At 51.1% G+C, this 26042-nt stretch overlaps 1 protein-coding gene across 1 annotated transcript in view; it reads left to right on the plus strand.

The window, feature by feature from the left end:
* The window catches only part of Bcr (BCR activator of RhoGEF and GTPase), a 129923-nt gene extending 107090 nt beyond the window's left edge, over window positions 1-22833 (plus strand). The window contains exons 15-23 of the mRNA XM_036167250.1: window positions 1881-1978; window positions 4042-4173; window positions 12978-13037; window positions 14226-14335; window positions 16027-16166; window positions 17954-18088; window positions 18959-19064; window positions 19558-19720; window positions 20090-22833. Coding sequence (XP_036023143.1) covers window positions 1881-1978; window positions 4042-4173; window positions 12978-13037; window positions 14226-14335; window positions 16027-16166; window positions 17954-18088; window positions 18959-19064; window positions 19558-19720; window positions 20090-20179 — 1034 coding nt within the window. The 3' untranslated portion in view covers window positions 20180-22833. The remainder of the gene's footprint in view (window positions 1-1880; window positions 1979-4041; window positions 4174-12977; window positions 13038-14225; window positions 14336-16026; window positions 16167-17953; window positions 18089-18958; window positions 19065-19557; window positions 19721-20089) is intronic.
* Window positions 22834-26042: the final 3209 nt, after the last annotated feature.

Here is a 26042-nt window from a genome sequence, read left to right on the forward strand (position 1 = left end):
ATTTTCCCACTGGAGACTTGGATGGGTGGTGTCTTGGCACACGGTTTGTCTTTAACAATTACAGCCACGTTTTCAGCTTGGGTTCTGGCTGCAGCTCTCAGCTTGCTCAAGCTTCTCTCCTTAGCAAACAGCCCGTTTATGTCTGGATAAGAGCCGAGCCGTGGGCAATAGCCATGCCGCAGCCTGGATGTCATCTTCCCTTGAAATGTCTTCCATGAAACAAATTAGTCCATTATTTTTTTAAATTCAGCCTCACTCAAGTTCTCAGGACATGGGCAAAATACCGCCCAGGCATATATTTGCCGGACTATAACCTGAATGGCCTCTTTCCCAGTTCTTCTCTGAAACCTGGTGAGGTGGTCCTCCGCCTTCCAAATGTCTCCAAACTCACACCAGACTAGCTCATTAAACTCTGCTCATGGCATTCAAAGGCACTTCTAACCCAGAGTTCCAGGTTGCTTTCGCATTCCTCCGACAAACCCGTTCCAGAGTCCCGGAGCCACAGTCGGACTTACCACAGCAACACCCCCGCTCGTGGTACCAGACCCCTGATCAATCTCTCTCTTTTTGTTGTGACAAATATCTCGACAGAAGCAGCTTAAGGAGAGAAGAACTTATTCTGGTTCACGGCTCCAGGGTACCATCCCTTACGGTGGGGAAGTCACGGAGGCAGGAGGCGGCTGGTCACATGGCATCCGGTTAGGAAGCAGAGAGAGATGAAGAGTTAAGCTAGCTTGCTTTCTCTTCTTAGCATGTGGAATGGTACCACCCACATTTAGAGTGGGTCTTTACATCTTAATTAACCTAGTGTAGATAAGTCTCACAGCAGTCTGGTTGCCATGGATTCTAAAATCAGTGGAGTCGAGAAGATGAACCATAAAGGATGGTCCATGAGCATCTTCCTCCCTTGCCAGGCCTATCCCCAGGGTTCATCCAGTAACAAGCCACTGATGCCAGAGCTGCCTTCCCAGCTCTTGACTTATCTCTCCTGACCTCCCATGTTATTTTCCATCTGAGGTCTTAACTCTCTAAACTTTAAATTGCTAAGCCAGACCTGTGGCTCGCAGCCTCTGGTTCACTTTGTGACTGCCTGCCATCAGCCCAATGCCATTCTCCACCAGTGTCTCAGTCTGTATTCATCTGGACTCTGGACACTGCCATTGATAGCTGTCCTGTTCACCATACTGTTCCCTTTGCCCTGTCATTATCCATTGTGGCACTTGGATATCATCTCTGTCCATATGCATGTAGATCTTTGACATGGCCTCCCCGATCCCCACCACCAGGCCTGCCTTCCTCCTCATCCAGGGCTTTCCTAAGATGCAGAACCCCCACCTATCATTCCCCACTTACACTTGACCATGACACACACAGCTGAACAAGTGCCTCCGTCTCTTCCTGTGCCCTGCCCTGGTGTGGGACTTCCTGTGCTCTAGCTCTGTGCTTGGTGAAATTACTATCAGGGTCTGGTCAGATCCTAGGAGCTTCCACTAGGCTCTGGTTTCAACCTTCTCTCACTCCCAGGACAGGAGATAGCCGCTGTGCTGCGGCCTCTCCATGCAGCACAGCACCAGCTCACTCTGGCTTCCAAGGCCGTATTCGCCTCTCCCCCTACACACCTAGCATAGGTTCCCTGTCTCTGAGGGGACTTTAGCGGATGCTGAGTGCTGTGAGAAGTCCCCTTTCCCAGCTCCTCTGGCAGGATCAGGGGTGTTGCCTGAGGGCTGGTGTTTGTGCCAGCCACTGTTTGGGTTATTTTAAGAAGAAAAAGTGTGTGTGTTTTGTTTTTCCTCCTGATTTTGTGAATAATGCTTGCTCTTAAGAAGAGCTGGTCATGTGGAAAAGTGGTCACCCTTACCCTGTCTGTCACTTTCTCCCAGATCTGTACTGCACCCTGGAGGTGGATTCCTTTGGGTATTTTGTGAATAAAGCAAAGACTCGCGTCTACAGGGACACAACAGAGCCAAACTGGAATGAGGTGAGGAGCCTGCCTCCACCAGGATGTTTTCCACAGATCTTAATCTCCAGGGGCTCCTGAAGGGCTTCCCCGAAAGCCACACTGTTGGCCGCATTCCTGGAATCTCCCAGAGGTTGGTGGGGTGGGGGTGGGAAGGTGTGTGCTACAGCCAGGAGATTTTTATCTCTGTGTTCCTCAGAGTCTTACCCACCCACTCCCAGCAGAGAAATAACCCGTTTTTCCAGAGAACTGTTTGGAAAGAATACTTTAAAAGGCTTTTTGAATCCCGCGATAGCCTATTGTATAGTTGTTAGGTTTCCGTTTTCCGGTTTTCCTCCGAACCTCGAATGAGCTCCTGCGGCTATTCCGGTTTCCAGAGTTCTTAGGCCCTGCCTGTCAGGGTTGTAGGCCGGGCTCCCCGGTCTGTCTCCAAGGGTCCTGTATGTTTGCCTTGAGGTACTAAGTTTGTGCAGTCAGCTGTCTGTAGTCCCCAGCCTTGGACCTTAGGCATGATTGCACAGAGTGCATGAAGTCCACAGACCTCTAAGTTGCCACTCCTGGTCTCTGCCGTTGCCGTCACCCTAAAAAACCTTGGTTTAGTTGGTACAGTAGAGCAGCGTAGTTATAGAGCCGCCTCCCACCCCATGCCCACCAAGGAGTGAGCCATGAAACACCAGGCACCTGGGTCTAGTCTGCCTTGGTCATGTGCCCTAATAGGAGGACTGTGGGACCAGATCCCAGGTCTTGCTACATAGCGTCCCCTCATTGTCTGGCAGTATAAATATTGTTTAAATAGGACAAGGACACAAGGAACCAGTACTTACCTCTCTGGTCATCTCAGCTATGACAGTGGCAGGATAAAGCCACATGAGGCTTGCTCGGCACGTTCTTGCAGTCCCAGTACATGGGAGGTAGAGGCAGGAGAATTGCCTAGCCTTCAAGGCTAGCCTGGGCTGCATAGTTGAATACCAGGCCAGCTCCATCTTAAAAAAAAAAAAAAAAAAAAAGCTACAGGAGACCCATTGTAGAAGGCTTCCAGAAAACAAGGGGACTGGGGGATCAAAGATGGATTCTAGGTAGGTTACAAAAGGTCCAGGTAGGTGTCATCAGCCAAAGCTCTAGCGGGGCATGATGGGAGGTCTGGGTTACCTGGAGTGTACATGCAGATTATTCAGGGAAGTCACGTGCTCCTGACACATCTTCCCAGAAATAGCTGCTCTGCCCAGCAAGAGCCATGCATGCATAAGCATGGATAGAAAGTGCAGAATTCACTGGAGGCTCAGAAGGTTGATAGAGGAGCAAGTTTAACTCCACAAATGGCAGACAAAGCTCAGAGGACCATTCCAAAGCCTTTGGTCTGGCCCTTCCATGAATTACATTTTTAAAAAGAGAATTCACTGGAGCCAGAGCTTGCGTTTGCTGAACACTGAATTGTATCCCTAGCCTCAGTTTCATCCTTCAGGCTCAGGTTCCCAGCAGATTTTAGAGAAAGGGCAGAAATTCCCATATACTCCCCACTACTAAAATCTTACATGTTGTAATTCACCTCCATCAGCAGATCATCGCCCACAGGCTACAGTTGATGTTAGATGTACACGCTGTGAATTTTCACAAATAAATGACGACGTGTGTCTTCCATTATAGTACTACCCAGAATAGCTTCACTGCCCTAAAAATGAAATCACCTCAATACCACCCAAAGTTATCAAGTATCTGTCTGTAACAGTCAACCCAAGATTCTGGCGCCTCTAACAATCATCCCGAGATTCTGATGTTGTTGGTATCAAGACCATGCTTGGGAAATAGATGCTGATGTACCAAGTTTGAATTAGGTTGGAGAGGGCTTAAAAGCTCCCAGAAACATCCAGACAGAGAACCACAGTGTGGTGACAGCCATGCCCACAGGGATGCTCACAAAGGCCCCAGGACCAAGTGAGGAAGGTTGTGTGAGGTCCAGGTCCTTCTGGGGCAGCAGGGTTAACCATTGGTTGTTCAGCCGCAGTTCAGACGTGGCAATGAACTGCCACATCCTTGGTTGGACCTGTTTGTTCGTGGGTAACGTTCTTTCTTTTGGGGAACCGCAGGAGTTTGAGATAGAGCTGGAAGGCTCCCAGACCCTGCGGATACTCTGCTATGAAAAGTGTTACAACAAAATGAAGATCCCCAAGGAGGATGGCGAGAGCGCAGACAAGCTCATGGGGAAAGGTCAGCTCCAGGTGAGCCTGCCCCACCCCCACCCCGTGTGCTCCAGGGCCTTTCCCATGTGAGGCTGCTAAAACAGCCTAACTCCTGGGATGGAGTGGATAGCCAGCCCAGTCACAGGTCCTTCCTTCTCTCTCTGTCCTATCATACTGTCTCATTCCCCAAAGATTTTCTGTCAGACTTCTTGCAGCTGAAGCCATAGTTTCTCCCGTGGCTCTAGCAGCCCACAAGCAGATGGTTAGGCGGTGCCCTGAGCTAAAAAGTTGATTAAGAAACCATCTCTCTTTAAAAAAGTAGGAGTCCCAGAGCCTACTCATTTTCTGTCCGGTGTACAGGCCCAGTTTCCAACTGCTTTCCTGAACAGGGTACTCACAAGTGCAGCCCAGAGTTAGCATAGGAATCCCCAGGAAGGCCAAGAGACTATGTCCATACGGGACCAGCGCAGGGTCCCCAGACCTCAGGAAGGGCCACTTGGACCCTCTGTCCTTTGGAACTAACTTTATACAGCCCCAGAAACCTCACCGGTGTCCGCTGCTTCCACCTGCTGTGAGTGTCTCATGGTTTGGCCTGACAGTTGTGCAGGAGTAGCTAGGAGGAAGTCTGGATTGCAGCTAGATGGATGGGCTGCGCGTGCCTACGATCACACTCTGGTGTTCAGAGGCCAGTCTGGGGCTACAGAGAGAAATCCTATTTCAAAAATAAAAAGGCTGTAGTCTCTACTCTTCCGGCAAGTGTGACTTCTTTCTGTGGGGTATTTATGTGTTTATTTCATGTGTGGGCACGGCATCCCACAGTAGGCACGTAGAGGTCATGGGACATCTCCTTCCACCTTGAAGCAGGGTCTTTTGTCTCTGCTGCTTTGCTGAGTGTTCCAGATGAGCTGGCCTGTGAGCTTCCCCGCAATCCTCCTGCCTCCTCTCTCCATCCTGCTGGTGCGTCTTACTCCATGCCGCCCAGCCACTCTGTCTGACCTCTTCCTCCCACGGAAGTGGGTCAGGTCTTGAGTATGGCACCCCACTGCCTAGACTTTCTACCTGGGTGTGAGGCCCCACGGAGGAGAAAAGAGACACCCATGAGAGCACTGTACACACCCACAAGCACCAGGTTCCTTCCCTGGGGACAAGCAGTAAAATTCACCTTGTGGTAAGAACAGTGTCAGGAGATGAAGTCACTTCTGTGAGAGGGGGCACCCATCCTCTTCACTCAGATCAGCAAGTCTCTGTCCCCTGCCTCTCTGTCCCCTGCCTGGCTAGAGTCTTAAGAGATGCAGGCCGCTGCCTGGCTTTAACTGTGGAAGTGTGCTGGGGGACTTGGGCACTTGGGGTCTCAAGAATTACCATCCACCGAGAGCAGACTGGAGAACAGAAATGTTCCTCTAAGCGTCCTGTCCATGCTCAGCCAGGCAGCTGCCACTAATCCAACCAGCCACAGAGTGACCACGCTGCCCTTGGACACCATGGTAGTGCTCTGGTTTTCCTCTGTTCCAGAATGGGTCTTTTTTTTTTTTTAAGATTTATTTATTTTTATCTTATGTGTATAAATGCATGTTTTGCCTGCATGTATGTGTATGCACTATGTGTGTGTGTGTGTGTGTGTGTCTGGTGCCCAAAGAGGCCAGAAAAGGGTACCAGGTCTCCTGGATCTGGAGTTGCAGGTGGCTGTAAGCTGCCAGGTGGGTGATGATGCCAACTGAACCTGACCTCTGCGAAAGCAGCAAGTGATTCCAACCACTGAGCGACCTCTCCGGCCCCAGTATTGGTATTCTCTCTGTCTGTTACTATCATACTGCCTTGTTCCCCAAAGATTTTCTGTCAGCTGAAGCCGTCGCTTCTTAAAGAACTCAAGTGTTTGCACATCTGCCAAGTGACAGTTGCAGATGGAACGAACGTCTGTCGTGGCGCCGGCCCTGAGCCGTGTGCCGATCGTTCCATTTTTCTGTAGTACAGCGCTTAAGGAGAAAAGGGGCTTCATTTTGCTCAGTTTTGGAGACTGAAAAGACCATCGTATTAGTAGTGACGTAGAAAGAGGAGGTCGCATCTTGAAATGGGTACGGGGGTGGGGAGGTAGTCTGGGTATCAGGCTTGATCCTGCAACAGCTTGCCCTCACTACCTCCCTAGAATCCAGGTGTCCCGTCAGAGCTTCTTCTCCCAAAGACTCCTCCTTGGGTGGCTTTAGGACCTCACACCGGGCTCCACTTCTGAAAGCACCCACTCTCTCCAGCCTGTCACACTGAGGGCTGGGTCCATCCAGATGGTAGCACATGCTTTCTCCCGTGGTACTTACAGCAGACCTATTTTTTTTTTTTTTTTTTTTAAGAGAAGGGAGTGAACCCAGGACCTTGCATGTGCTAAGCAAGTAGTCTACCACTGTTCTACAGCCCCGTCCTTATTTTGGTTGGAGACAGAGTCTTCCTGATTTGCCTAGGCAGGCCTTGAGCTCACCTACAGGCCGACTGCCTCAGCCTCCTTAGTAGATGGGATCGGGTGTGTGCTACACCCAACTGCAGGAAGACTTGAAGGCTGCTCATTTGACGTTCAAGGAGACGCTTTCCCAACTGTGTCAGGTCCTCTGGTGAGCAGTACTGTCTGGGACTTGTTAGGACCCATAGCCATTGCTCCGCTCCTCTTCTCCCTCTTGGTATCTGCTCACAACCCAGGCATCCTTCACACACATCCCCAGACCCTGGGACCCTCTTGAAGCCTGTATTTACCCAGCTTCACTCAAGGGTGATCCCAAGGATGCCGACAGACAGGGTGCCTGGCTCCTTCGTGGTTTTATCAAGTACAGCAAAGAGAAATTCGGGCCCCACTAGTCATCTTGAGTGACTTGAAGCTTCACCTCTGGAATCTTGAGAGTGGCTGGATTTGAAGCAAGCCCTCTGAGTACTAACACTAGAAAACAAGGGGTCCCCGGAAAGCGGACAGAGCTACTCTGTCAAACCAAGCTTCTTTGAAACCCCCTCACTGTGGCGCTGCCTTATGAACAAAATGTTGCTTGATGTATTTGCTTTTCTGTCAAGCAGTCTTGAGTGCCCTGTAACCAGCCTAGTGAAGACAAGAGAAAGTTCCAGAGAGCAGTAAAGGCAACAAAGACAGATCTATTCCAGATGCTTCCGAGAGGGAAGAGACACCTTTATATAGAACAGGGCTCGACTCCAGATATGGCACAGACAAGTGGGAATGTACAGCCAAGTGAAGCCAGTGGGTGGGAGATTACTAATAGGAAATGCCGTGAGTAAGGAGGATTCTGGCTAGACCAGCCTAATGGGATTTTTGCTCCAGGAAGGTCGGGTAAGCAGATAATACCTGGAGGAAGGCAGGAGATAAAGAACCCAACCAAATATCAAAGGTGGTGGTATACACCTGTAATCCCAGCACTTTAGAGGTAGAGGCAGGGAATCCCATGACTCCAAGACCAGTCACAACCACATAGTGAATTAATGGAGGCCAGCCTGGCCTTTATGAGACACTGTCAAAAACAAAAAAACAAACAAAAAAAAAACCCAACAACAAAAACCTAGGGGCAATATGAGGGAGAGATAGTTGATCTGGAGGCTTGAATGTTATCTCCAGAACCCATGTGTAAAAAAGAGGGGGTAAGGGATAAAAGCCCAGTGTGATGACATGCTTCTAATTCCAGCACTGGGGGAGCTGAGGCAGACAGATCCCTGGGCCTTGCTGGCCAGCCAGCCTGCCCTTATGGCAAGTTCTAGGCCAGTGAGAGATCCTATCTCAATCAAAAAACAAGGTGGATAGCACCCGAGGAACAACACCTGAGGTTGGCCTCTGGCTTCCACAAACATATATACATACACACAAAATAAAGCACCCCTAAAAAACTATATATGTGTGTGTGTGTGTGTGTGTGTATATATATATATATATATATATATATATATATATATATATATATATTAGGTATTAATATATATATTAGGTTTATATTATAGATATTTTTACACACACACATACACACTCATATATAATCTCAGGATAGAGGTTTCCAGTAAAACTGACTTAACAGGATTCTTACTCAAATTGGGTTTTTGAGAACGTGCCAAGGGATGGAGCCATGTTGAACAAAGAGCTCAGAGTCAGTGTGGTAAGGAAGCTGATCTCTGTCAGCTCCCCAGCCCTGCCATGCTCTGTGGGACCCGAGTGAGTCATCACCCCCTCACGCTTCCAGTGTTGTTTTCTTACGTAGCTGGTGGGAATGGGAGACATGATGCATCTGGAGCTCAGTGATGTGTCACTCGGACCTGGTCAGTGTTTGATGCTATTATATTATTGTCATCGTCATTGTTAGTGAAGAGGCATTGGAGACAGCCAGATCCTGCTCCAGCCCCCCGTCATGATCTCAGCCATGGTCTGAGAGATGAATGGCCTCTGGAACCTCATTAAACAGGAAGGGACCCAAGTGCTTGTAAAGGGTCTAGATGACTCATGGCCGCCTACACAGTGGCTGGTTTGTCTCCTGGCAACGGGGGCTTGTTCGTGTGATCTCAGGAGGAAGGAAGCAGGAGGAGGAGCCATGACACCCATGATGCCCTGACACTCCAGTCTGGCTCCGTTCTCCTGCCTCCTGGCCTTTTCTCACCTGCAGATAGTGTTTTCTGGGTTAGGTATATGTGGGAGAGACGTCCATGACTTGTTAAGGCCAGCCTCCCTGAACCCAGGCTTCTCCCCCATGACATCAGTGTCTTCCCTGTGTGCCATGTGGGTTGGGTGCCTCGCTGTCCGTTTCCTGCTGCTGGTAGTTGGTAGGGATGGCAACCTTGGCTCAGAGACTGAGTAGAGGGGCCTCCTGTGGGATAAGGCTTTATGCTCAGGTGAAGAAGGCACAGTGCTGGATATCCAAGAGAGGACAGGAAGAAGTCCAGTCCCAGGCAGGAGAGCAGGGTCCAAGAGAAGAGCCAGAATGGAAACTGGGACTCCAGTGGTGCTGTTCATGCATATCCCTGGACAGGAGGTGTCCGACTCTTCCCAGGTTAAGATCCTGCCTTGGCATGCTTTTTGCTCCATAAATGTTGTTTCTGAACACTTAGATCAAGAACCATAGCCTGAATCTGTGGTTTCTGTCCACCCCACCCCCCTTACATGACTATTTCAGTTGAATTATCAGGTCCCCACTTCTCTTCCTGATGAATTCCACAAGAAAAAGAGTAGGGGATCTCCCTCTTTCTGAACCCAGGATACGTGAGAGCCACAGGCCAGAAAGAGAGGGGTGTAGTGGCACTGATCTGGGACACAGTCACCAGTTGGGTTCAAAGAGTCACCCAACAAGGAGAACGGGAGCCCTCACATGCAGTATGCACATAAGACCTTGGCCAGGGTCCTTTTCAAGATCGTCCCAAGCTTCTGTGGGTTATCTAAATAAATAATACATGAGCCTGCCGTATTGCCCTCATGAGGAAGGACCTATATGCCAGGCTTCAAGAATGCTGTAACACTTATCTCCGAGCTTTGTGATCCAGAATAGAGAGACTCAAGAACGATACTACAGATGTGCCAAAAGCAGGAGCCAGCCTGCAACAAGGTCACACTGGTTCAGGTGGCACTGATGGTGGGCCAAGGTCAGGGCATAGGGAGACCGTCACAGGATGGGACACTAGCTGTATCTTCAGGGAGAGATTTCCCAAGGTAAAGACATCAAGTTTTACACCCAAGACTGGCAGTAACCCAGGATTCGTGGGGAGGCTTGAGCTGGGGGATGCCGTTCTGTAGCCTGGTGGGATGTGGTCAGGACAAGGACAGGATCCTGAGAGCATCATCCTCAGCCAGGGCCACCATCCGAAGGAAACCATCAAACTCAGCAAAGCCCAGGGCCCTTGGAGATTTCTCTCTGCCTCTTCTCTTCTCTCATTTCTATTCACACACTTTCTAAGCGGATGAATTTCCACAGCCCTGTTCCTTCTTGGGGAATAACGTCATATCAAGACACAGAATCTTGTCTATTCCCATTTTCCCTCCTGCATCATCTCGCCTAACCTTCTAGTGTCTTGCTGGGTTATCGCTCGGATTCCCACAGAGCTGTCTGGGTAATGACACCTTTTGTCTTTAGAGTTTTGTTCATTCTGCACATTTCCTGTCAACAGAATCATACCAGAGATAACCTTCTGTGACTGTTTTGGTTTTTTTCGAGACAGGGTTTCTCTGTGTAACCCTGGCTGTCCTGGAACTCACCCTATAGACCAGGCTGGCCTTGAACTCACAGATCTACCTGCCTCTGCCTCCCAAGTGCTGTGATTAAAGGCGTGTGCCACCACCGACCAGCTGACTTTTTTTTTTTTTAGGGTTATCTACTTCTTGGTATTATCAATAGTAGATAAATAAGATTACCCTGGCATGGCCTACAGTATTGTTTCTGTGATTACTAGGCTGTTGTAGTTGGCGCCACTGTGGCCCCTCACATTGGTATAAGTCAATCTGGACGACTGCTTTCCAATCATAGGTAGAGGAGGCTCCAGGGCCCATTCAGTGTCTGCTCTGGTTGAACTTAGGCATCCCCTAGCTTGTCCTGGTGTGTACTGAGCAGTTTTCTAGGCAGGCCTCTGAGCAACCATCCCCCAGACCCACTGACTACAGCTCTTCGAAGTTCCTGCCTGAGGCAGTCCCAGGGAGACAGTGGTGTTACACGCTGTCCTTCTGTAACCACTGTATGAACACACACATGCTGGCTGCCCAGGGCGTGTGTGGAACTGTGGTGCCCGACAGCCACAGTGGCACTGAGGCTTTTAGCTTTTCCCTGCACTTCTGTGTCATAGCCCTTTCCCCTCGGTCATCAGTTTTTCCAGATCCCGGCCTCCTGCTTGTTTATTGCTCTGGAACTTTAAATAACTGCATGGGAAAGTGTGCCAGCCTTGAATGCTGTTTGTAGTGTTGCCCAGCCCTCCGCGTCCTGTTATTCTTTACGTGGTCTCTGCTCTGCCTAAGCACATTCAATTCTTTGAGGCCAATCCACCTATTCAAGGCTGCTGTGAGGTTTGAGTACCCAGACACCAACATAAGCTACAAATAGGGGGCCTGGCGTTGGCCTAGCCTGATCCCAGCAGCTCTAGGCAGAGTTAGATACTAGGCGTTGGTGCTCGATAGTGGACAATGTCTAGATCAGCAAGGCCCTGGAAGCTTGTCTGCAGGGGAACAGGATTAATACTCAGGATGCTCTCTGCCCATTGGCGGCAGTACATGGGATTTGGAAGTATCAGCTTGCCTTGAAGCATTCCTTCAGGACACTACCAGCTTGAAGTGGACTGACCAACAACACAGATGTTACTCAGTGTCTCTAAATTTGGATCACAGGAAACCACCCACTCAAAAAGGAGACTCGGGCATAAGAGGAGACTGTGACATATCTGAATTCCCGTAACCAATGGGCTTTGGAGCGGGAGCTGTTTTTCCCATACACTGACCAAAAACAAAAGTGGAATGTAAGGGTGATGGGAAACTGTGACCTTGGCTGGCCCAGCTGTAGGGTGGAGCTTCCCTGGGAGAGCCTGCTCAAAAGGAGGCAGAGGTTAGGAACTCACCACTGTCCTGCTGTTCAGCTCCACAAGCCTCTTTGCTGCCTGACCCCCATCGCCATGCAGGGCCTCATTCGGTTTTTCTACCCCAGCCGGGCAAGCCGGAGCCGGATAGCCTCTGCTGAGAAACAGCTGTGTGCCCGAGGCAATGCCCTGTGGACCCATATCCGATGTCTGGTGTGCAGGGGCAAGGTGGGCCAGTCAGTCGGGGCCTGGGATGCCAGGTGGGCTGGGAAGGGTGGGTCACCCAGTCACCCAGATGTCTCAGACGGCTATTCTCCTCACCCTACTGCTCACCCAGTCTTAGGACTGCTCATTCATAGCCTCTGCTGCTCCTGGGTTTCTAGGGGAGAGGGGTCCCCTTTACTACTGTCCTCAGAGAGAAAGGGAAGGATTTGTCTCGCTCCGCTTGCTCCTGAAGAAGGAAGGGGCACTATCCTTGGGCAGCCAAGACACAGGTGGGCCCTGGGGTTCCTTCAAGGAATGGTAAAGCCAGGGCAGGGGCCTTCCCCACACCACAGATTGCCACAGTGGAGAGAGCTTAATTTCTTTGTAGAAAGAACCTGGGAAGCAGTGGTGGTTCTTTTATCTCTGAATTTGGGGGTACTAGAGATAAAAACCAGGGGTTTTGTGCATGCCAGGGGGAGCTCTAGCACAGAGCCACCCTCAGTTCATGACGTGTTTTCAAAAGACTTCAAGTTCCTTATTCGTCTAGCCTAGCTAGTGGCCTCTCTGAAGCCTATGATAGCTAGTGGGTGCTCATCAGAAAGGGGAGGCAGGGCTTCTATACATGGGGGGGTTCAGTTATAAAGACTACTTATTCGGGTGACATGCAGTAGGTTCCTATAGACTGGCTGCTGGGCAGTGGTCTGCAGAGGTCAAACTTGGGGGGGTGTACAGTGAAGCTTCCATCTGATTCGGGGTGGCACTCTATGTCTTTCTGGGCACGGTGGAGGGAGGAAGCATGATTGGCAACTCTTGATGCTCTGCCCTCTCACAGTCACCACTGAAAATAGTTTTTCTACCAGCCTGCCCTCCGTTCGGATCTAGCAACCCCTCTGACAAATGGAAGTGGGACTCAGGCTCCACCTGGAGTGGGGGCGGGGAGCAGGGTTCATGGCAGTGAGCTATGGCACTCTGAGGTTCCAGGACTATCTAACAGGTCAGTCTGCCCCTCTGACCACGGTAGTACTCTGCTTCCCACGTAGAGTATAGAACAGCAGCAGGGTTGGCCATTGCTGGGCTGAGCCTCCAAGCAGGCCTGAGGACCTTTTGTAATCATGCATCTTTGGTTTCAGCTGGACCCCCAAACCCTACAGGACAGAGAGTGGCAACGGACTGTCATCGACATGAATGGGGTAAGTGGCCACAGGACTCTATTTGTATCTGTTTCCCACTGAAAGTTAAAACAGACCCAATTTCACCCAGAACAGTCAGAAGAAGGCTAAGCCTGGATGATGGCTGGAGAGGAGAATGGGGTCCGGAGGAGGAAGGAATGCCCACCAGGAGTGCTTGTGTACAGGGCAGAGGGGGGAACCTCCAGAGCAGAGACACCATGCATAGGAAGGAGCCCTCTCTATTTGGTGGGCTGTTGCCATCCAGACCCTGCGTTCAATCCTGAAAGAAAGATCTGTGATGCTAGAGTCCATCCCCAGGACCACATCTTACCAAACATTTATCCACTGACGTTGTCTTTGGCTATCTCAGGATAATGTATCCACAAAGACTGGGACTAGAGCAGTTTTAGAGATTTTTTTTTTTCCTTTTCCTGATACTTGCATGTACGTAAGCAGTCTTAGACATGGGACACAAATATAAATATGAATTTACTATTATCTATTAGTTTATATAGAGTTTACATGTATAGCTGTGGGAGTGGGGATTTTATGCATCTTAACTCATTCGTGGGTGGTCAGTTGGGTGTGGAACCCTCCACATGTATCACTTTGGCGTTCAGGGAGTTTACAGTTTGTGATTTACAGTTCAGATTTCCAGATTAGAACCTTTTGTGGTGATGGGCTCTTTTTTAGGGGAGGCTGTGGTTGTCCAGTCGTCTTGCCGGCTTTGTTCTGATGATTTGAACTGAACAGAGCACCTTGTGCGTGCCAAGTGTGTGCACCGGCACTGAGCGACACGCCCCAGACCTGCCTGCTTTTTTTTTTTTTTTAATTATTACTTTAAAAAAATGAAAGGAGCCGGGCAGTGGTAGTGCACGCCTTTAATCCCAGCACTCGGGAGGCAGAGCCAGGCGGATCTTTGTGAGTTCAAGGCGAGCCTGATCTGCAGAGCCAGATCCAGGAAAGGCGCAAAGCTACACAGAGAAACCCTGTCTCGAAAAAGCCAGAAGGGAAACAATGAGGCTATGAGAGGAGACTGTGGAGAAGTAAATCCTCTATGCCCCTGACCACCCCTGGCTCTTACTGGGGCCTTGACCTGTCTGCCCTGGGGGTGAAAAGGTTTCTTGGGCTAGGACCTTCAGGGACCCTGAGATCTCAGCCTAAGAGGTCCAGAGGGTAAGAGACCCACACCTTTCCTTTCCCCTGCAGATTGAAGTGAAACTCTCCGTCAAGTTCACGAGTAGGGAGTTCAGCTTGAAGAGAATGCCATCCCGCAAACAGACAGGGGTCTTTGGTGTCAAGATTGCTGTGGTCACAAAGTGAGTACTAAGGAGAGGTGGGCTTGTTCGTGAGGGCATCCTGCTGGCAGGCCTGAGGGAAAGGCCTGCTTTCTTAGTGCCTGGCCCTGCTGGCTGCATCTGGGGGACTGGGGGGAGCCCCAGGGGAGACTGTGAGGCTCTGCTTAGCCACCTCCTGTGTTTATTGTCAGACCAACTCAGGAATGTCCTCACCTCCTGGTCAGGAACTGCCCAAGTGCAGGACTTGCTTCCCTTGCCTGGAATATGTTGTGATCCCAAGTTCCTGCTGAATAATTTGAACCTCAGCCCTTTTGTCGTGAGCCTGTTGCCAGGACATGCCTGTTTGTTGCTTTGAGGGCAATTCTTGGGGATACAGGCCACTTCCTCCCAGATTTCCATTCACTTCCCCAGGATGGAATACTGGCTACATCACCCATTGCCCAGACACTGACATGTGTCCAAACACACTCTTGTCCTATGAGAGATTCTGCTTCCAAGCTCTTTCCAGAAAACAAGGATGTGCACTCTGGGGAGGAAGACACCCCCTCACTTCACCCGTATAACTAAGATTGGGGCTTGGAAAGGACTTGATTGTGTTTATCGGAGTCCAGGTTCATGCCTCCACATAGCACTGGTTTTTATCTTCATTAAGGCATTCTGGTTCCAGAGCTGTACCAGGAGCTCCAGAGTTTGTCAGAAGAGAAAGCATTTAAAACGGCAAGGGACCTGGTTAACGCTGAAGGCCTGTACATGCAGCATGCCTTAGGACTATTAGTGCTGTGATAAAACACCGTGACCAAAGAAACTTGGGGAGGAGAGGGTGTTTTTGGCTTGTACTTCCATATCACTGTTCATCACTGAAGGAAGTCAGGACAGGAATTCCCACAGGGCAGGAATCTAGAGGCAGGAGCTGATGCAGAGGCCATGGAGGAGCGCTGCTTACTGGCTTGTTCCCTATGGATTGCTCAGCCTATTTTCTTATAGAACCCAAGATCACCAGCCCAGGGATGGAAAAACCCACAATGAGCTGGGGCCTCCCCCATTGATCACGAATTAAGGAAATGTCTTACAGCCAGATCTTACGGAGGCATTTTCTCAGTTGAGGCTCCTCCTTTCAGATGACTCCAGCTTGTGTCAAGTTGACACAAGACTATCGAACACACAGCAGATGCCTGGTGTTTGCCCTGTGTAAGCCTTAGCTCTCAAGGAGCCTCAGGGGATTCACTGCACAGGAGTCAAGAGTCTGTCCAGCCAATATCCTGTCCAGCTTCCTATCTTAAGAGGTGGGAGTCGGGGTTGGGGATTTAGCTCAGTGGTAGAGTGCTCAACTAGCAAGTGCAAGGCCCTGGGTTCAATCCTCAGCTCAAAAAAAAGAAAAAGAGGTGAGAATCTATATCAGGAGACTCTAGGAAGCTTTTGGTTCATTCACAGCCTGGAAGCTGTACTTCCTAGAGCAATGTTGCCTAGAAAAGCCTCCTAGGTTGAGAATATAGCTCAGGGTACTTATCTAGCATCTGTGAGGTATGCCCTGAGTGCCCTCCAGCACCGTGGAAGAAAATAACAAGCCTCATGACCTTCCCATGGGGTCATATTGGGTGCTTTGGGCTCTTAGAAAGTTCCTGATAAAATAGAGAGCTCAAAGCAGGAAGGAAAACTTGCCCAAGGTTACATTTGTGGTCTCAAACTCTACACACCTTCCTCTCCCCCTGCAGGAGAGAGAGGTCCAAGGTACCTTACATTGTGCGCCAGTGTGTGGAGGAGATCGAGCGCCGGGGCATGGAGGAGGTGGGCATCTACCGAGTGTCTGGAGTGGCCACAGACATCCAGGCACTGAAGGCGGCCTTTGACGTCAGTGAGTATTGCCCAGGCAGGGTGGAACAAAGATAGTGTCCACACTGAGACTCCCAAAGGGCCTAGCACATCACTCTCTACCTTTTTCTTCCTTACTGTCTTATTATTTAAAAGTACAAGACAAAAGTTGGGCATGGCAGTGTGAGCATATACTCTAACATTCAGGAGGATAAGCCAGGAAGACATACTTTCAGTCTAGCCTGGACTACATGATGAGTTCCAAGCCAGCTTTAGTCACATAGTGATTCCCTGTGTCAAATAGACAGATGATAGATGATGGATGGACTGATGACTGATCATTAACACCTGTAATCCCAGTATTCGGGAGGTAGAGGCAGGAGAATTGCTGCAAATTCAAGGCCAGGCAGGGCAATAGAGCAAGACCTTGCCTCAGAAGATAAATAAATAAATGAATGAATGAATAAATGAATAAATGGTTTGAGAGATTGTGTGATCTGGGCACATTGATGTTATCTTGTAGCTCTAGCTACTCAGGAGATTGAGACAGGAGTTCAGGCCCTGCCTAAAAAGTCACATCTCAAAAGAAAGAGAATAGAGAGATGCCTTAGGATCTGATGCTAAGCTGCTCTTGCACAGGACCCAAGATCAGTTCCTAGCACTTACAATCCAGCTTGCAACCACCTGTAAACTCTAGCTATAGGGGATCCACTGCCCTCTTCTGGCCTTTGTGGGATCCTACATGCATGTGGTGCACATAAAGTCATACAGGTGCACACATACACATAAATATAGACAAAGCTGCCCCCAAATGCTAAGCAAGGGAGAGAGTCAGTCTTAGGTAAGATTTCTATTGCTGGAATAAAATACCTAGACCAAAAGCACCTTGGGAAAGAAAGGGTTTATTTCAGGTTACGACTCCCAAGTCATAGTCTGTCACGGTGGGAAGTCAGGGCGGGAACCTGGAGACAGAAATTGAATCAGAAGCCATGGAGGCATGCTGCTTACTGAGCTGTTCCTTGTGACTTGCTCAGTCTGCTTTCTTATACAACTCAGAACCACCTGACCAAGAGTGATGCTGCCCACAGTGGTCTAGACCCTTCTACATCAGTCATCAATCAAGAAGAGCCTACAGGCATTTTCTTAGTTGAGGTCCCCTCTTCCCAGGTATATCTAGGTTTGTTTCAACTTGACAAAAAACAACCAGCACCAGGTCCTTACCCAGCATCCCCAGAAAACAAGTAGACAGAAACAGGACTCGGCAGGACTGCGTACTTACAGAGACTGTACCGCCTTCCTGACCTGGGGCATCAAGGGCCCAGCACCCTTTGATGAGCCTTGATGGGAAACCAGAGTAGGCCTGCTCTCCAGGTCCGAGAACCAGTGGCCACCACAGTCCAAAGAGAATACCCAATAGGACCATAAAAATGACCCAAATAACCCCAGGGCCTTCCTGTTAGAAGTAGCCACCCAGGCAGCTGCTCTGTATGGAACACAGTTGCCCAATCCCTACCTAGGCTCTGTGAACTCTCCCTTCTCCTTCCCTGACCAACCTGGCTCTGCAGTCGGGCGGCTCTGCAGCCAGGTGGCTCTGCAGCTGGACCGCTGTTCACAGAGCAGAGACACGGGCAGAGGTGTGAGATACTCCTGCATCCCTGCCAGTCTGCCCAGACTCACACACAGATGCTCTGGGAGGAAGAGGAAAAACCTACACAAAGAGAATGGGCCCACACGTTTGTCAGCATGCTGGTGACCGCATCAGCCCAGGCAGGGCTGCCGAAGCCCAGGCCTGGGATCCACATAGAGAATCCCCTTCTGTGTTCTTTCCAGATAATAAGGATGTGTCAGTGATGATGAGCGAGATGGACGTGAATGCCATTGCCGGCACGCTGAAGCTCTACTTCCGTGAGCTGCCGGAGCCCCTCTTCACCGATGAGTTCTACCCTAACTTCGCCGAGGGCATTGGTGAGCACGGGTGGCCTCAGCCTTGTGGGAGGCATCCCCCTAACGGCTTCTCTCTGGCACTGTCAGGAGAGGGAATCGGAACTCTTCCCCTCTATGCTGGTCCACATCTGAACCCAGACTAAGAGAGCTGGCTGTGTAAGACGAAAACCAAGCCATCTGTGGGTTGTCCAAAGGCTGCTGCTGCCCTCTCCTCTCAGTATGGCCAGAGGGTAGCCAGTGTCGCCGTGGACACGCCCAGCTGTGGGATCCTGGTAGCCACAATACTCCTTTTAGAGGAGCCTAACCTTGACCTTTAGTCGGCCTGAAGGATGGTGCTCAGGGTAGCCACTAGCACATGAGTCAAGCATAGCTCCTACCTGGCCCTTAGTGACCCAGCCTATATGGCCAGTTCACTAGAAGACCCAAACCTTCAGGCCTGAAAGTGCCCCTAGGGTGCACATGAAAATAAGGGAAACCCCCAGGGACTGGGGCAGGGGCCTTTCAACCCTCCAGTCCTCTTTATCCCAGCTCTACATGCTTCCTGCAGAACCTGGGCTCTTTGCAGGTGCTTACAGCGGCAGAAAGTGGCCCTGAGCACAGCTCTATCCACAGTCAGCAGCTGTCAGGATCCCTGTTGTTGGACAGGTGCCTAGGGTGCTGCTGTCCCTTTGAGATGAGAGAAGGCTTTTCGGGTATCTCCCACGCCACATAAGCCACCACCACAGGGGCCTTCTCAGTGGGGGTTAGTCTGAGGTGTGTGAGCCGAGACCATGGTGGGCCTGAACTCTGTGGCATCTTCCAGCATAGGCTTTGGATCTGTCATCCGAGATCCTCCGGAGAGGTGTCCAGCTTGGGCTGTGACCCTGGAAACTGAACTTTCTCTTTCTGTAGCCCTTTCAGACCCCGTTGCAAAGGAGAGCTGTATGCTCAACTTGCTGCTGTCCCTCCCAGAAGCCAACCTGCTGACCTTCCTTTTCCTTCTGGACCACTTGAAAAGGTAGCGCCTGTTCTCCCATGCAACCCAAGACCCCAGGGAACCGGGCACCGAGGGCTTCGTCTCCTTCCCAGGTCTGCGGTAGTTTCCCATTTCAGGGACCAGAACCACTGCCACCCCCATCCCTCTGCACCAGGACATTAAGCCAACAGCCAGAATTGCACTTGAACTTGTCCTTTACTCCCAGATCATGGCCCAGAGCTGTCCCAGCTGCCCACTGGCCTTGAGTTCTCTTGATCCTGGGCTCCTCAGACTCTGGGGTGGAGTTGTTTGTTTGTTTGTTTTCAAGATAGGGTTTCTCTGTGTAGTTTTGGTTCCTGTCCTGGCTCTTGCTCTGTAGACCAGGCTGGCCTCGAACTCACAGAGATCCGCCTGGCTCTGCCTCCCGAGTGCTGGGATTAAAGGGGTGCACCACCACCGCCTGGCTGGGGTGGAATCTTCAGCTCTGCCCTGAATGTAATGTTGAAACAGCACCCTCTGCTTTGGCCTTACACAGGGTGGCTGAAAAGGAGACGGTGAACAAGATGTCCCTGCACAACCTCGCCACCGTCTTTGGCCCCACGCTGCTCCGACCCTCAGAGAAGGAAAGCAAGCTCCCTGCTAACCCCAGCCAGCCCATCACCATGACAGACAGCTGGTCCCTGGAGGTCATGTCCCAGGTATAGGAGACTGAAGTCCATGTTACCCTGGCTTGACACATTCCCACCTCTACTGCAGAGGTCCACCCCTATGACTGAGAGGGCCAGGAACGAAGGACCCTGGCTACTTTGATTCCCTCTGTACCTGACTAGATTTGCAGGGCCCAAGGCCCAGCCCACCTGCTGGTCTTTCAAGTGTGCACAGCCTAGGCCTTAAAACTTCACCATGTGTAGTCGGACACCTGCCTAATCTGGGGTGTCTTGATGCGCGAGGCTGTTGTCACTAACGGGCTCTCTTAGTGCCTGAGCTGGGTGAGCCAAGATGAGCTTCCCACCCGCAACCCAGAGCACCCTCTTACTTGTTTTCCTCTCCCTTCTCTGCTGGGACAGGTCCAAGTGTTGCTGTACTTCCTGCAGCTGGAGGCCATCCCTGCCCCCGACAGCAAGAGACAGAGCGTCCTGTTTTCCACGGAAGTCTAAAGGCCTGGCGTCAGTCCTCTCATTAAGAGGTCCACAGAATGACCTGGAAACCTGTGACTAGAGACTCCATCCCTGGAGTGGGAATGGGACCCTTCTTGTGGTGTAATTTAACCATTCCCAAGCTCTGGGCCATCCGCCAAGAGACAAGTACCCAAAGCAAAAGGCCAAGGGGGCCTACACAAATCATCCGGGTGTGTCTGCAAGTCCCAGGCTGGCCCCAGACTGTACTCTTTCCTTGTGGCCACCAGAGGGCGCCCCAGGCCAGCCCATCTGCCAGCCTGCGTAAGAGGGAAAGGTGGCAGAGAGAGTGGTTTTTACGAAATCTAATTTATCAGAGTTTTAAAAAAAAAAAAAAAAAAAATCTCTACTGGATCATTTGTTCCGATGCACCCTCTCTGGGGAATAGGGACACCACCAGATCCCTCACTCTTGTGTCTTGAATAAACACTGCTGCTGCTTCATATTGGGGGGGGGGGGCCCAGCCATGTCCCCGGGTGGGTGGGGATCATCTTCACTGCCCCGACTTAGAAGTTCCGCGAAGTTCCGCTGTCGTTTGAAATGTCGAGTCAACGCGGTGGCGTCTTCACTCCTTGCTGCTTGCTCTGTCTTTCTACAAGGATGTCTGTGCAGAAGTAGGTCAGGCTCCCGTCTGCTGAGACTCTTGTGTTAACTGTTTGTGCACTTCTCAGGAGGATGCTCCTTCGCAGCCCAGAAGTGTCCAGGGACCCGACGCGGGGTGGGGGAAGGAGGCCCCCCACCGTGCATCTTACCATTCCTTCTGCAGGGAGAGTGGCCCTGCCCACTGATCTTTACTGCCTGCCTGGCACCACATCTCCCTTTTGGCTTACAGAGGCTGTGACTTCTCTGGCCTGGCTCTGACTGCTCTCTCAGTCCCTAGCTGTCCCACATCCACATCGCATCCTCTCCTCGCGCTCCACTGAGCAGACTCGGTTAACTTTTGTAGAAGTTTCTGCTCCGAAGCAGCAGCCTGCTCTAGCGGCCTGTTTTAAAAAACTTTGATCCGAAATAGCTTTTGATACTTGAATATTTTTAAGTTTTATACATAGTTTCTAATTTTTTTCCTAACGGATTCAGACACCTAATAAGATGCTAGAATGTACACCGTGGACGGGCCAGTGTCCCAAGCAGCATTTTTGTCTTCCTTTTAAGAGCCAACTTTCTTTCGGTGAGGAGTCATTTCTGATGTCCCTGGAACATCAGAAACATGGGAAGAAGGTTAGGAGAGTCCAGGCCTGGGGTGGGAGCAGATGCCCCAAAGCAGACAGACTGACAAAGCTAGCCCATCTTCTGCCCTCCCACCCGACGTTCCTTGTACCTGGTCGGGAGTCGGGATCGGCTCTTCCTGACCACCCTCCGTAGTGAACAGAGAAAGGGGAAGCCGCCAGTTACCTTCTTCAAGACAGAAATCCTTGCATTGTTTTTAAAATCGGTCTTGGAATCCCGTGCTTGGGAGGGTTGAGGCAGAATTGCCATGAGTTCAAGACCAGCCTCGGCAGCGTCGTGCTGCCGATCAGGCGGCCAGCCGAGGCTCCGGTGCAGGGCTGGGTACGAGGGGCTTGGAGCAGGAGAGAGAAGAAAAGAGACCAGTAGACTTGAATGCTGCCCAGCTCCTGCAGAAAGGCGTGACTTGGGGGTGTAGGCTGCTTTTTGAGGAGGACTCCTGCACCTGGTCACCTCCGCCACAGCCCCTCCCCCACGCCTGGAAGGTGGGTGTGTCCGTGAACAGCATCTGCCAGCCCCAAAGCACACGGGGACTCCCTAGAGGCAGAGCCATGTATTCCCCTACCGTCTGCTCTTGAACCTGCCCGAGGTGTTGGGCAGGAAACAACAGACCCCCTGCAGGGTCTCTGTCTGCATACAGTGTTTTTTTTTTTTAGTTGGCTTTTTTTTTTTTTTCCTTTCTCAGCCGAGCCACCCTTTGGTCTGCCCTGGAGCGTTTCTGGACCCAGTGGGCTCCTCTAGTTTGGCCTTCCATCTCGGCCCCCCTCAGTGGCTCTGACCCTAGAAGGGGACGCTGCTGAGGAAGGCCAACCCCAGCTGTCGTTTCTGCCCCCTCTGTTGTCTCTTGATTTGCATCTGTCCCCTTGAACTGGAAAGCAATATATCAACGTGCCAATTTGCATTAACACCCCCCCCCCCCCCCGCCCGGACCCTCCCTCGGTTCGCTTTATTTATATAGGTGTTGTTTGATGATGGAATGATCATTCTTGTGTTGTTCTCAAAGTGTCCCTCTGCCCTCCGGCCACGGTGGCGGTGGCCGGGGCTGCCTCTCTTACCATCTCACACCTTGCAGGCCTGTAGGCTGGCAAAGCCAATGTGGGGCTGCCAATACACGGGGGTTCTCCAGGAGTGGGATAACCCATCTTTCCGTCTGCAAAGAGAATGATGGCCGGGAGTCCATCGTGGCTGGCCCCCTCCCCCCAAGCGTGGCTGCCAGACAATAAAGGAAGAAGTGATGCTTTCTTACCTTGGAACCTGGGTATAGCGGCCTTGGCTTCATGGTGGTAACCTGGCCTCCCCAGTGGGTGGATGGTCTCTTAGCTGTGATCTTGCTTTTGAGCTCAGCTGTCTGTACTACTCCTGTGCCGGAAGGACCATGGACACTCTCATTAAAGTCTCCTGAGACTACTTCAGTTTGTGGTGGTTTCTAGTCGGTCAGTTGCCTCTGGGTTTGAACCCCCACCCCCACACTCCTGGGTCTTGCCGAAACCAGACGCTGCAGGTATAGAGAGGAACCAGTGGACAGAGCCCTTCACTGTCCAACCAGGCTACCAGTGATGGAGAAGGGGTTTGCATGTACCACTGTGGGAAGGCCTGGTTTACTGGAATTGGGTGCCCACAGGCAGTTGCCAGGCAAGCCATTTCAAGATATGGAGTAGCAGCTGAGTCCTCAGGCACGGGGCAGTCTAGTTTGGGCAAGGAGCACATCCTTGGCTTAAGGGGAAGAAAGAGAAACCACAGAGGAAGTCAGTCTTGACCCTGCAGGTGGGAGAGACGGCAATAGGGTGGTTGACCAGTCTTGCTTGCTTTGCTGGGACCTGGTTCTCACCTATGCCTGTGCCCCTGTTTTAAGCCCCTAAGCCTGCTGCGATTGCAGGTTGGGGCAGCTGGACCCTACCTTCGTATGTCATGTAGAGTAGGTGGACAGTCTTAGCTGTCTCTAGCTTTGCCCTCAGAAGCCTGCTTACAGGGAAGGTGCATCTGGTGGAAACGGGCATGTGACATGGGTTCTTCCTTTGATGGTGGTGGCTTGGGCAGAGCCTTGCCATGTCCCATTGGCCATCATCACATTACCTCTGACAATACCTAAATCAAGTCACCCTAACGCTTCCTACAGCAAGGCTCGCTTGACAGAGACCACAAATGGCCAAGGGGGGGGGGGGGGGGGGGGGAGGTAGAGGGGGAGCTAAGCAATGTGACTTTCCAGTGTGACTCCAGCCTGCAGGCTGCTTGGAGTATCACTGTCACCACTGCCATTTTGATGACCGTGCAAGGTTATAGACGTGTTAGGAGTAACAGGGTTGCTCTGAGTAGACGCTCACTGCTCCATTCACCAACTGACAGACTTGACAGAGATGGCCCTGAAGGACCAAAAGAGCTGTACCCTCACCCTAGGATTCTGAGCAGCCTCAGTTCTCCCAACTCCATTCCCACCCCACAAGCACATAGATTGACCTTGGGCCCACCTTCCCAGGAAGCTGTGACAGGAAGCTGTGACCAGGAAGGGCTTCTACTGGTAGTCAGCTAAGTCCAGACCCTAAGAGGTTACAGTCGGTGCCCTCTTACATTGTCTGCCTGGCTCTGTTTGGAAAACTTACACATACATGCATTCATAGCCTTTTTGCATCTCATACTAGAGGTGGATTCTTCAGACAAAAGCTGACTCCTCACTATGCTTCTGCACGCCAGAGCCAGGTCTGTCCAAACCCAGATCAGTGGTAATGGCCTGGGGACAGGATAATTCACTGTGCCTCAAATCTGAAGTTATCAACAGTTCCGGGAACCCTTCGAGCAGTGGTTATCAACCTGTGGGTTGCGACCCCTTGGGTTAAACAACCCTTTCACTGGGGGGTTGCCTAAGACCTTAGGAAAACACAGGTATTTACATCATGATTCATAACTGTAGCAAAATTACAACTATGAAGTAGCAACAAAATAAGTTTATGGTTGGGAGGTCACCACAGCTCTGCATAGCATTACAAATCCTGCCTGTGAGCAGATGTAGGAGTCTGTCTTAACTCCCTGTCCCCAAATGTGCCAACTTTCTGCTAGGTGAGACCTCAACTTCCAGCCTTGGCCTGACAAAAAGGGGCATTTATTGGTGGGGACGGACAGGCTGAGATTGGCATTGTGGTCAAATTCACATAGAAATTGCAGGAGGGCTTTTCATGACTCCTCCCACCCCAATGTCCCAGTGGCCTTAAAAGACATTTCCCGAGGTCTCAAGGTGGGCCCTTGCAAATAGTTCTGGAATGATAAACAGCAGGAGTGGAGAGAGTGACAACCTGCTCCTGAAGAGGTCCAAATGGCCTCTGCTGGAGCAGCGCCCACAGGCCAGCAGGACCGGAGCAAGATCCCCACAGAGGTCAAGAGAGCTGGTGGGGAGGAATGGAAGTGGGAGAGAGCTGGCCAGCCACACTCAACTTCCAGGCAGAGTTCTGCATCACGTGACAATGACAGGCAATGGGTTAAGAGATGGGTTCTTAAAGACACACGCCACCTCTCATTCCTAACCAAATTGGAAAGGGTACCAGCTCCTTAGGGGGAAATGATGCCCAAAGCTCCTAAACCCCAGCAGCCTGGCCTGATGTCGGATGGTGATAACATTCCAAGAAAGGCTTCAGAGCTCCTCTAGCTATGTCTCCAGCTATGGAAGTACATCAGAGGCCGCATCTACATTTCTGTCCTGTGTATGGAACTCGGGAAGGCTCAAGACAGCTTGGACTGTCTAGCAAAGCCATGTTTCAAATACAAATGAGAAAACACCATGCACAGACGGAGGGGGCAATTTACATGTCAAGTATTGCCAAGGTTGCAGGAGGCACCATGGCTGAAGAGGGAGGCCTGGACCAAAATTCCACCCAGTGCATCCACCTGCCAGCAGATGAGCTTGGCGCTTCTGGCTTCTAGAACTGAGAAGTCAGTCCTGGTTTTCTGGTGCCCTGTGGTTTATGAGTTTCTAAGGCAGCCACAAGAAACTACTACTGTTTCACAGCTAGGAAGTCGAGATACATCCATCTGTCCTAGGGCCCGAAGCCTAAAGGAGAGAGGCAGAAGCCAATGAGGCAGACACAAAGGTCACCCGCACACTTGGCAATGACGCAACACAGCATTTGGGCAAACAAAGGGCTTGCTGACCTGATCCAGAGGTCTTGGCTGTGCCTCTTCAACCATCAGCTGTGCTTACAAAGGCCCTGAGGAAGTGGAGTGCCTTCCTCTGCTATGTCCTCACTTGCCTCTTGTGTCCACTTCCTTTCTAGCCTTGGTCCCATGTCAGGCTCAGTCTGCAAGGCCCTCTTAGTATGTTTGGAATTCGTCACCCTCACCTCACAAACAGCTCCCATCTAGCCCTCGGGAAAGCATCAGGGAGTTGGAAATGGGGGTCGGCGACTCCGGGAAAGCAGCAGGGAGCTGCAAAGGGAGGGGAAGAGGCATCCACCAGGGCTGCTGCTTGCTCAGAATTTGACATCAGCGAACTCTACCTTGAGGTGCGAGATGTGTGGTGGCGTCAGCTGGGGATCAAATCAAGCCCCTCGCATGTGCTAAGCATACGGCTTGCCATTGAGCTACACCCCAACTCCAAAAGATCAATTTAAAAAAAATTATTATGCCAACTCTACAT

The sequence above is a fragment of the Onychomys torridus genome, chromosome 18, assembly GCF_903995425.1.
Source record: "Onychomys torridus chromosome 18, mOncTor1.1, whole genome shotgun sequence".
Lineage (NCBI taxonomy): Eukaryota > Metazoa > Chordata > Mammalia > Rodentia > Cricetidae > Onychomys > Onychomys torridus.